This window comes from Serinus canaria, chromosome 9 (assembly GCF_022539315.1).
Source record: "Serinus canaria isolate serCan28SL12 chromosome 9, serCan2020, whole genome shotgun sequence".
NCBI lineage: Eukaryota > Metazoa > Chordata > Aves > Passeriformes > Fringillidae > Serinus > Serinus canaria.
Window position 1 is genome coordinate 14101332 of NC_066323.1, and position 12333 is coordinate 14113664.

The 12333-nt window shown below is 47.4% G+C and overlaps 1 protein-coding gene across 1 annotated transcript; it reads right to left on the reverse strand.

The window, feature by feature from the left end:
• Window positions 1–8927: 8927 nt before the first annotated feature.
• On the reverse strand, window positions 8928–12109 carry CHST2 (carbohydrate sulfotransferase 2). The gene has a single exon (XM_009100939.3). The coding sequence runs from the start codon at window positions 12042–12044 to the stop codon at window positions 10755–10757; it is 1290 nt and encodes a 429-aa protein (XP_009099187.3). The 5' UTR covers window positions 12045–12109; the 3' UTR covers window positions 8928–10754.
• Between the last annotated feature and the right edge of the window lie 224 nt (window positions 12110–12333).

Sequence of the window (12333 nt, forward strand, 5' to 3'; positions counted from 1 at the left end):
GCACAGACTGCTATAAAACTGCATGTGAGAACAACTGTGAAACAATTGCCTGCCAGAGATGTTGCTAGGATGTGGCACAGCTCCAGCTGGTTCCAGCAAGTGCTGGGGCACCTACAGCTCTGCATTGGCTGCAGAGCAAAGCCTGCAACTTACAGGGGCATCCAGGCCAATGTGAAGTGTCAGGGACTGAAGCAAGCCCAACCCCAGGAACAAGGCAAGACTAAAGCAAAATTCAACACCTGGAAGCAATTATTAGGTATTTCAATTCCATTTTAGGGTGGGGAAAGATACACTTGAAACACTCAGCCTAACAGAAGGGGAGAAGCAAGGCAACAAGCTTTATTAAAACAAGATGATACATCTATATAAAAAGCATATTTGCACCTCTTCACCTAGCCTCTCCTGTAAATCCATACTCTGTCATGCCATACACCTCAGCTCCCAGTCCTAGTTTTCAGAAATTCTTTTTGAGTCTGCTGCCATTAGGTGTAAAAATCAAACTTCTCTCCATTCTCATTCTTCAGATACCATGTCTTCAGTGGCCTGCTCATGCACCACTTGTTCCCTAAATGCTGCACATTAGCATAGAAATGCTTCCTCTAAATTATCTTGCTTCCATTTTTTTACCTAAGAGGGGTTTATGTGAAAATTAAATGTCTATGAGTTAGAACCATATTCTAATCCAAATGCAATGATAATTTAAAAACCTATCCTCAGTAAAAACTAAGAATATGTTACATCAATGAACTAAATTTACCCCTGTGTCTAACCTTGGCCTGATCCTCCAGCCACTGAGCAACCTCTAGTACCACTGTCCCTGCCCCTGAATGTGTTCATCACACAGACCAAGCCTGGATAATTGGAATGCAAATATATGCACAATTAGCAGCATTGCTGGAATATTTTAAAAACCTTCTGAAAACACATTCTTAAGTGATTCACTGTATTTTTATGGCTTTTTTTCTCACAGCCGTTGGCTCAAAAATCTCAATTATTCTCAGGGGATCAGGAGCTCTTGGACACAGGCTCCCTATCAGGTGCAGAGCCCTGTAGGCTGCTCTTTTATGTCCTAATTACCCCAATCTGGGGTTGTCAGAAACCCCCAGAACTGTCCAGGAGAAACATGACCTATTCTACCCATCCTCACCACAACCCCCCTCTGCAGAGAAGTTTCACTCAGAAAGAAATGTCACACATGAGCTCTGGGCTGCCTCTTCCAGGCCACACTGCCACTAGAAGAGCTCAGATTTTCAGGCTAAATACATGAACAATGAAGGGGAATAGATCTGCATCTGTGATGTATCCAGTGGCCTGAAAAATAGAGTTCTGTACATACATAATGATGCCAGTGTGCTGTGGATTTGTCACTACTACAATCCAGTAAATGCCAGAGATACATTGCTTTCACTGAAGCACCAGAAAGCCAAGTCAGAAACAGTAATAGCTTTGTATAATGAGGTATTTGCTATTTGGGTTAGAATAACCATATGTCAAACAAACTTTTTAGACAATAACATGGTCTACTGTGCCAAACATGTTATCATCTCCTCACTGCCACACTTGTTCATCAACCCCCAGAGCACCCAGCACAGCCTTGTACCAAAGGGTGCTAGTAGATTCTCTAATAGCCAGGGTGGCTGCAGGAAGTTTATTCACCATCTGGATCTCTTGGGATACCCCCCCCTTCTCCCTCCAAGGCCACCCATTTAACGTGGAAACAGAATGCCCATCACCAGCAGCCTGCAAAGTGACCCCTTAACACAAGTCAGAGAAGAAGTAAGAACAGTGGGATCTTAGCTCAGTGACCTAATGCAGAACAACTGCTGGGAACACTTGAAATAATTGTCTTAATTACAGAAGTACTAACTAAATAGTTATGAGGGATTTTTTTTTTTTTTTAAACACAAACCATTTTAAGTGTATCTTCTGCCTGTGCATTCAGCTACCCACTCTCTAAAATTATGTTTAGATTTTTCATTTCTTCTGTTTCATCTTTGTGTGGTTTTAGCATAAACAGGGATAAACTCAGCAGCTACCCAAAAGGCTGCTACATGATGCCTGTATACCTAAGGCAAGAATATCCAAAGCTTACATGTGAGAATAATTTATGTCTCTTATTTTAACCAGGGGTTACAGTGTATAGGGACACATATTCATGGTGCTCAGAGCAGTCAACAGGACTCCAGCTGTAAGCTCACACTCACATTTTCTCAGCATCACCTACACAGAGACTGATAAGTGAAAATGAGGAGCCATTATGAGTTGCTGTGCCAAGACCTGAAGCCTGCAGTGAGGAAAAGTCCATTGATTTCTTGATATGATTTCAGCAATCTAAGTATAGTTTACAACTTGTGCCCCTGACAAAGCCAGAAATTGTGAAATGCTAAATTTCCAAATAATTCTTCGTTCAAATAGACATGACAAAGGTAAATGGCTGGCTACTACTCAGAGCAAAGCACTTACCCAAATTATTCATTATGAAAGGACTAATTAAGCAACAGGGAACCTGATCACCATTCTGAATGAGACAGGAGCGAGACAAAAGCTCCCCTGTGCAGGAGGGATGAGAGGTCAGGAGAGCCATGTCTATTTTAGAAAGAAGACAAAGAGAAACTGACACATTCTGTAATTCACCTGTGACTGCAGGCATGGGACAGGACCAGTAGATACACTAAAGGACTCCACACTGACACCCAACAAGACATGTAAATGACAAGGAGATGCACAAAATTTTCCTGTCAGAGCATGTGTGCAAGAAACCATTCACGCCGAAGCCTCTCCACATGGGCAGGAGATTTGCCCGAGCATTGCGTGTCGCTGAAGAGGTGGACACGGGCAGCTGTGCCCAGGTAGCCAGAGCACAGCAGATGGTGCCCGCGGGGATACAGCAGTACCACGGTGATGTGCCACTCTCCAGGGCACAGACAGGAGCCAAATGCCCTGACAGCAGCAGGGCACCCCCAGAGCCTGAACCCACCAGCCCAGACAAACAACACAGTCACTCACAACACCAGCCCAGACGAGTTTCCTGCACGGCTCAGCCGCGCTCACTCCCGGCCCACAGCCACCCTCCAGAGCCCGCTGCCTCCAACAATGGAGCTGGAGCGCATCTCCAGCGCAGCTCCGCAGCCGGCGCTCCCAGAGCCGCTCCACCCGACAGCCGAGCCTGACTAAAGGGTATCCCAGCACTACCCCTACCCTGGCTCACCTCCATCGGCTCCATCACCTCCATCGGCCCCAGGTCCCGCACGGTGCCCGGCCGCCTGCGCCATTCCTCAGTCACGGTCCCTGCTCCAGGGTTCTCGGGAGCCTCCTTAATCCCGGCTGGTGCTCCTCCATGTGTTTTACCAGCACTTTACACTTTCCCTGAGCACAGCAGCCCCAACACCTCTCCCTGCTGGAAAACGTCCCGATTTTCCTTCACCTTCGGCCACAGCCCAGGCACAGCGAGGCTTCAGCGCCGGAAAGAGCTTTACTTTAGCGCAGGTACCTTCCAGCAGGCTCCATGGGGCCCTCAGGCACTCAGAGCCTGCAGCAGCCCTTCCCATCGAGGATGCTTCTGGCAAAGCCCCACGGTCCCCAAGAGCAGCTCCCCTCCTGCATGTATCCTCCCAGGAGAGCTCCTGCCCCAGCCAGGCTGAGGGCACATGGCAGCCCCCGGCACAGCAGGGCACGGCCAGAAATAACACGGCACAGAGCACACTCTGGTTTCCATCCCGTTTTGCCAAGAGTCACTTGTCTGTGAGGGGAAAAGGCTGAGCAGCACAACCCCCTAACTACTTTCAGGTGTCCCTCTTCTAGATCAGGTTCATTAACATTCCTCAGTAACACCTGTGGGGCACCACCTGCCGAATGGCAGAGCTGCCTCTCAGGTGTGGCATCGGATACAACATCTATTTAAAGTAAAATAAAAGGAGAGGGGCTCACATGTGTGTAAGGTGTGTCCTGGGATGAGGTTTCCTGGGTTAAAGCAGCACAGCAGGTATTCTCTGGGCAGTAGCCACCCTTTTATACTGTGCATTTTTACCTCTGCTCAGCATGAAGGAACATGTAATTAGGGACCAGATATTAAACTCTTACAAACCAAAGTGTTATGGTCAGCACAGGCTGCTGTGTGCTCATTCCTGGAGAGGAGCAGAGAAGCACAAAGAACTGTTTTCCACTTCTTATTCATTCCCACTGTACCTCTTTGAACCAGGTGTCCTTTACCAGTGACAGCTCTGGCAGTTTGAGGTGGAGCTGCAGCCAGTGAAGCAGGTGAAAAGCACAAGCCCAAGGAGCTCAGCAGAGTTCAGCCCCAAGCTCTGCTCTGGCAGTCAGACCTTTCTCAAGCTGCAGGACCCCCAGTGCCTCCAACCCCCCCAGAGGGCACTGGCAGGGTCTCATGTCACCATCACATCAGAGAACCATGTAGGTTCTAAAGACCTTTATGATATCAAGCCCAAGCATTAACCCAGCTCTAAGCTGTGTTCCTAAGCACCACATCCACACGTCTTTTCAATAACTCCTGAGCTGGGGACTGGACTGCTTCCCTGAGCAGCCTATGCCATTGCTTGGCAAGCCTCTCAAAGTGATGAAATGTTTCCAAATATCCAGTCTAAACATTCACTGGTGCCACTTGAGTCCATTTCCTCATTTCCTATCACTTATTACTTGGGAAAAGAGAGGTCAAGCAGGTATAAGGGTGTTCTGAAGAAAAAAACAGGTCACCACTCCATCAACTAAGTTAGTACACCTAAAAACCCCAACTGACTGAGTGTGCAAAGTGTCTGATTTTAGTAAATTGACTGAATAATTGAGATCTGAAGGGCTGATCCCAGACCAGTAAAGCAAACACACATAGGAACCACCAGTGGCAAATAAGCAAGCGATGAGAGCTGCCAAGAGTGATTCTCAAAGTTACATAAACACTAAATATGTCACTTTTCCATTTTATGTCTCCCATGATAAACTGTTATGAGACATGCACATGGCTTGAAACAGATAATTGTTGATAACCCTGACTGGTGGGAGAAGGAACCATCTGGCAGATGGAAAACAAGAAGGTGCCAAGAATTTAGCAGACTAGGGGGCCTGTGAATTTATGCAGAGAGGTCTGCAGAGAGGAATATTTAGAGAAAAGTTCAGCAACTCTGTTTCTATCTATACACAAAACAAATTGGAACATCAAAACTGTCCGAATAATTATGAAAATTATTTCTGTTTGAAATTCATCTTGAAACTGTGAGGAAAATCAGTGAATCTAAAACTGTGAACTTAGAAGTGAGGAATTCTTTCTGCATATCATGATTAATCACAAATGGTTACAGCACACAGCATCACATTTCTTCTTCTGTCCTTCAGGTTTCTATCCTCACTGCCTTTAACATGCAAATGCCTTTATTCATCCTCTCCTGACCTTGCTGCATGGTATCATTTGTTTCTTTCAATCTTCCTTAACAGTATTTCTTTCTTCCTATAGCAGAGAAAGAGCAACGTCTGATAAGCCCCGCTTTGTATTCCTTTCCTTTCTTCTAAGTGAATTTCTTTTGCCTTTGCTCTCCTCTTTATCCCTCCTGGGTAGAACAAGGGATATTGCTGGATGCAGCGTTCTAATTGGGAATCCACATTTTTCCACTGAGATCACTGCTCATTAGCCACTTTGCTGCTGACCCTTTGCAGCAGCTGAGCTGCAGCCAACATCTCTTGCAGTTAAAGGGAAGTAAGTGCATGATCCACATCAGTAGTCACAGGCAAAACACAGTTTTAATAAATTTATGTAACATGTTTGGTGATTTTGGGGCTGGTTTTGCTGAAGCATCATGGATCACCACAAGGACCACACAGCACTGAGGTTGCCCAGGGAGATTGTGCAGCCTCTGTCCTTGCAGGTTTACAAGATTCACCAAGATAAAACCTGGAGCAACCTAGTTTGATCTCAGAAGTTGACCCTGCTCCAAGAAATAGTTTGGACCAGAAACCCCCATAGGCCCCCTCCAATACAAATTTATGAGGCCATGACTTCCAGAGGTACCCTGAAATATAACTCCTGCTGACTCCTTCATAATATTCCAACTCCAATGAAAATGGCACATGCAGATATTCTTCAAAATCACACTTAAACCTTACTAGAATCTTCAGATTTCTTAATATTGTATCTGTAGAGCTCCTTCCACTTAGCAACTTCCACTTCAACTGCTGCTGGGTCAAAGGTGGCTCAGCAGATCCCTTCTCACTCAGGCTGCTTCGCTAATAATATTTAATCTGGGGAGCTCCTGCAACCACATTTTCATCTTGTTTTTCAGCAGGAAAGTCCTATTCCATTCAAGTCCCAGAAAAGAGCTGTTATTTAGACATGTTAACAAAACTCATTAGTTGCCAGGGAACCCAAATAAACCAGATAAACCTTATTTTTTTACTTTAAATGTGCACAATGTAATGAGTATTGTGAAATGTCATCCTATGTATTCTTTAATTATAAACCACGCACATTTTGTAAGATTTTGCTCGGGATCTCTGATACAAAATGCAAACCCTATGTACTGACTGCCAGGATAACTTAGCAGGAAGCACAGACACTTGAAGTCAGATACATCAATGGCAAGCAGTCACATTCTCTTAGAGCCTCCAAATTAAATCTGCTTACCTTATTCATATGCATAATTCCAGCAGAGTAATATTTATACAACACCCTTAATTGAAATGACAGTAGAATAAGAACACTTTTAATCCATTCAATGAAGTAACAGAGGCAGCATTTGCCCCATGTTCAGTCTGTTCGTGTAAAGCAGCCCCACACAGCTGGGCACAGCTGGCACACACCTCTCCAAAGGGACCCATACCTGCATTTATGGGATGCACAGGAGCAAAGCTGGAACACCAACTCTTAGACCACCTGTGAGGTGTGCAAGGGCTCACATTAAACACCTTTCATTTTCAACATGCCACTAGGAAATAGAAAGAAGGGGGAAGTAATCTCACTACTCTTCTCACGGCCTACAGGATGAGAAACACTTGTTTCAGGATTGCTTATAACCATCAGTATTTCACCTCTGAAGACCCAAATTCTAATCATAATGGAAATACAAGGTTTGTGGGGTTAAATTATGTTCCTCTTCCCAGTCACGGCATGATGTTTAACGTCTGACAAATTACAGTGATTGGAAAAATAAGGGACTTCCTCCTTTTGTTAAGAAAGAATGAAAGATACTTGATCTAACATTTTTTCATTGTCAGCTCCAAGGTTAGCAGCAGAAACTTGCACAGCTTTACACATCTTGTGGTTTAGTTGATTCAGTGGAAGGCAGGGGGTTTTCCTGTTTTCACGCACTGACTGATCATTGCAATTTACCACACCTGTTTGATGCTCTGGCTTTGTTGAATCAGAAAGCAACACGTAGCTGCCCATTGGCCTTTCTCTTCCATCAAACCAATGTGGCAAGTCTTCAAAAGCATCTCCCTCCCCCGCAGCTGAGTGCACCCTGTACCTTGTTTATGCTATTGATCCTTTACTAATACAAGCATTGAAGAATCATGCTGTAATTATTAAATCAGACAGAAAGCAAACCCAAGACTGTTTTCAAGCTTAAAAGTCAAGTTTATTCTGACCACAGCTAGCTATCCCTCCTCACAAAAGGAAAACTTCTTTTCTAACCATGTCCTTCATCTTTCTGATACCCTATTTTTCCCTGTAATTTTCTACATTTAAAACTTTTTTCAACTCTGTTTGGCTTGTTAAAGTTCCTTTACTTCTATTTCCTGAATACAAAAAAGGGCTAAAAATCGTCTTTTAATTGCCAGTTGTTCACATACATATTTAATAGAGCAGCACTAAACACAGGGCTTAGCCCACCATCATTTTACACAATCAGGATCCCATTCAGTTCTCCTGAAGCTTTACCTGAACAAACATGCAGTCCTTTATTTTCACAGAATGAACATGGCATTATTAGTTCTGTTCACCAAAGCACACCAGGGTGCAGTTGTACAGCATGGTGGGTGATTCCTTGCTGCAATGTAGTAGGTGGAGCTCAAACTGTGGACCAGATTCCGAGGCTGTAACTCTACTGGCAGTGCTTGTACCAGGAAAGTGAAGCAGATGCTTGCAATGCACCGCTATCAGAAGAGGAGCAAGTGCTCTCTCTGAATGACAGGACGAGCTTTTTAACATAATTAGGAGCCAAAGGACATTTTTGGAAGCTAAGTCAATTGGGCTCATCTGTTTCATACTCCCAGAGGCAATCAATTCCTGTTCACTTTACTCATCCAGAAAACTTTCCCAAAAAAGACCGAGGAATTCTGCACGCAGAAATGACCATGCATCAGCTCCCAAAATCAAAGGAGCTTTTGCTGTAACATGCTGCCACGAAAAGCTCCCATCTGGAGACCCAGGCACAGCTCCCCTCTGGCGGCAGCCGAGGCGGTGCCAGCGTCCCGGACGGGGCTGGCTCTCCATGGGCAGCTCCCGGGGGCTCCCAGCTCCAGCTGCCTGCCCTGCCCGCAGCACGGGCTGGAGCACGGACAGGGCAGGGCAGGGGGAGCCTCAGAACACAGGCATGGAGAAAAAACAAGCACCGTGCTCTACAAGCAGGTCACATTTTCAAGCACGGCCCCCGGACACAACAACCGGAGAAAATAAAAATCCCTGCTGGGTACAGTCTGAAGTCAAACACCCAAAATCCTCTCAGCACTGCACTGAACATGCACAGTGGTAACACAAAACACATCATTCCACAACAACACAAATACCTTAATCTGTATTTGAAACACCAAATTAACTATCCCTCCCTTTTCTAGCACTGCTGTCTGGAATCTGGGAATGCATCCTAACAGGCCAATTAAAAGATCGCCCATTGCTAGATTTTTTTATTTCGCTGATGGTGAAAATGAGCTGAGGGAACCAACATTCAATGCAGTCATTCAGCAAGTGTGTAGGCAACCTCATGCAATAATCTTTTAACTAGTTTATTAAATGTTTTTCCTTTTCAGAATAAATTCAACATCTAATGCCAAAATTTCATCAAGAACTCAAAAATCTTAGTAGCCAGTTATCAGCTCTTTAACTTGAGTTACAAGAAATAGACATTTAACATATCACTAAAATTTTCACACATACACCCACACATACACACACACACGTATCAGCATCCTGTTTATATTAATTTATTTTCACAAATCAATATCCTTTTTCTTCTCATACTCTTCACATTTTCTGAAGGCACAACACCCAAATAGGCAATGTAAAATGTACTTCCTGTAGAAAAGTCTGTAGTCTCCTAAGAGAACAGTTTGGCAAAACTACATTTGTTTAAAAACTCAAGTTCCAAAATGAGCCTTCAAAGAGCAGCAGAGAACACCAAGATTAAAAACTACTTAGGGTGTCTGCACTTTTCATATGCAACACACCACTTAACCTTTAATAAACCAGGACTTTTCCCAAGAAATTACAAAAGCGGAAGTAGTAAAATCTCTTTCCTCCCCCCCCCTTTTTTTTTTTTTAATCATCAAGTTTTAACGATGGGACAGACTCTAGGCAGAGCTCCCAGAAAGAGCCAGACCACCATCTGGCTCCATCACAGAGCAATGACAATTCACAGGCAATGAGTCTCCAACCAGCGCTCTGAAATCAAATGCTGGGCTGGCTCCATCAAAGCTCTGTTACAGCCATGAACACACAGCTGTACATTTCCTCCTTCTTCGTACACAAATATACCCTCAGACACAGACAAAGGGAAAAAATAAATCATTTTATGCATTTTTCTATGCTTCCCTGCTCTGCCTGTTACCAATCAATGTCAAGAAATATCTTACATCTTATGTTTTGTTAGCACTATAGAATACATAGAATATATATAATTTTATTTTTGTTGTCACACATGCTAATGTTTCCAGTATGATAAATGTCTTTTTAAATCCTGCATTTCTTTTCACGCTGTAGATCCACTTCTATTTGACAGTAACTCCTGGACATACATGTAAAGACAAAAATAAATACTGCTGCGATGGCAAACGTTTTAAAACTCTCAGGACACCAATACAGTGGCACTTGAAAGACTTTTTAAATACAACAGAAAAGACAATAGTTAAATAGAAACCTGCTTTGACACAGCCATGAAACCTGCACTACACTTGCAAGATCTGTATTTGTTTCTGCAAGAGCAGCTCCTGCTCTTTGAACACATCAAATGTTGCACTCCAGCCCTCCACCCATACCCTTTAAGAAGTCCCACGTTGTTATTTTAAGCAAGCATCCCCTCCAGCTGTACATAAGCAACACTGTATTTCCCAAACAATTGAGGTAATTATAAAAATGAATATCATTTATTATTTTCTTTTATTACTATCATGTCTGAACATTTGCTTTCATACAAAAGTCTGATTTTCAGCATTGTTTTCCAAGGGCATCCCCTCCGCACCAAGGGAGATAAAGATGTGTTAGGAATTGTGCAAGAGTTTTTGTTACCATCTTTAAACCCGCAAGAACTTCATGAACACGACATTGGCGTTTTAGAGAAGGAGGAAGGGGCTTTACGCATATTTTCAGTTCCACTTGATTTTGTTTTTTAAATCGCATCTAACTCAAAGCAAAGGAGGCGGGTAAAAAAAAAAAAAAAAAAAAAAAAACACGAAATCATCACATTACTGTATGTTACCCTTCAGCAGTCTTTGGAGGAAATCGGAGCCCAGGTTGCTTTTCCCGGCTCCCTCCCTCACTCAAGGGCAGCCGGAGCGGCTCCTCTGCCCGGGCTCCGCCACCCCCGGGCGCCGCTGCCCCGTCACAGCCGCGGCTTCCTGAGCAACGTTCTGCTGAGGTCCTTCACCTCCTCGGGGCTGCCGACCCGCTCGTAGCCCAGCAGGGCCATGGGCTGCTGGCAGTACTCCTCGACCTGCTTGATCTGCTGGTAGCTGAGCGCAGTCCTCCAGGCACTCAGCGCCTGGGTGGCGTTCCTGGCCGACACCACGAACGGCTTGGAGGAGTAGCCGGGGCCACTGGTCATGTTGAGGGCGAACTTCTCCATCTCCGGGCTGACTGCCAGGTTCACAAAGCCGTACACCTGCCGCAGGGTCTTGATGGGCTCCACCACCAGGTCCTCGTAGCGCACGGCCATGTAATTGCCCTGCAGCCAGTCCGGGGGGTGCAGAGCAGTCTGCAGGGTCTTGGCCATGCTGCTGCAGATGACCTCCATGGCACCCAAGGCATGGTAGTCCGAGCCGCCGACCCCCTCTTTCTTCCCGCCCAGCTTGTGGCCAGCATCAAGGAAGGGCATGCGGTGGATGTGGGGGTCCCGGCTCCTCACCACCTGCAGGCTCTCCCGGATGAGGCCGTGCCGGGACTTGATGCGGGAGCTGGCGACGGCCCGGGGGTCCCGCACCAGATGGATGACTTTGAGGTCCAGGGTCGGGTCCCGCATGAGCGGGGCCAGGACGGCCAGGTCAAAGACACGTACCCCCTTGATGACCAGCGTGTGGTACTTGTGGCATTCCTCCTGGAAGCGGCTGAGGCGTTGCGGGGGACACTTTTTGCACACCCGGTCGTCCACCATCCCCACCACCTCCTTGCGATAGGCCGGGCAGAGGGGGGAGGAGCAGATGACCTTGTTGGTGGCCGCTCCGAAGATGCCGAGCGTGGTGAGGTTCTTGCCGGCGCCAGCCGTGCTGTAGAGCTGGAAGACGGAGAGGTCGCATCGGTACAGGGAGCTCAGCATGTCGCGGGCCGCCCCTTGCAGCGAGACGGCGTCACCGGGGTACAGCTTCTGCCAGACGTGCCACACCGGCTCGTAGAGGAAAAAGACCTCGGGGTTCTGGTTGAAGAGCTCCCCGAAGAAGGATGAGCCCGAGCGCCAGGTGGTGAAGACATAGACCAGCTGCCGTCGGGCGCCCGCCGGGCCGCGGCTCCCGGCCGGCGGCGGCGGCGGCGGGGGGTGATGGCGGGGGGCTGCCGGGGGCTCCCCGCAGCGCCGCGGCTCCCGCCGCCACTTGTACTCCAGCAGGTTGAGCGCGGCGAGCAGCAGCAGCAGCGCGTAGCCCAGGCACAGCGCCAGCGCCTTCCGCCGGCACACTTTCATGCTGGGCGGCGGCGGGGCCAACTGTTGCTCAGCGCCCCGGCGCCCCGGGGCCCGCGGCGGGCAGCAGGGCGCGCCGCCCCCGGCGCCGTCTCCCGGCCGGCCCCCCGCGCCCGGCCCGCATAGCGCAGCCGCCGCGACGGCCCCGCCGCCGCCCCCGCCCCTGCCCTACTTAGCAGCGGCACGGCCGCCCGCCCGCCCCGCGCTTCTCCCGCGCCGCCATCGCCGAGCGGCCGCGGGCGCCGCCGCAGCCCAGCTCACGGCGGCCGCCGGGGCGAGGCGGAACCGCGCT

Bases quoted from the DNA above. Each gene is read 5' to 3' on its own strand.
- CHST2 (XM_009100939.3), bottom strand. From the start codon at position 12,044: ATGAAAGTGTGCCGGCGGAAGGCGCTGGCGCTGTGCCTGGGCTACGCG.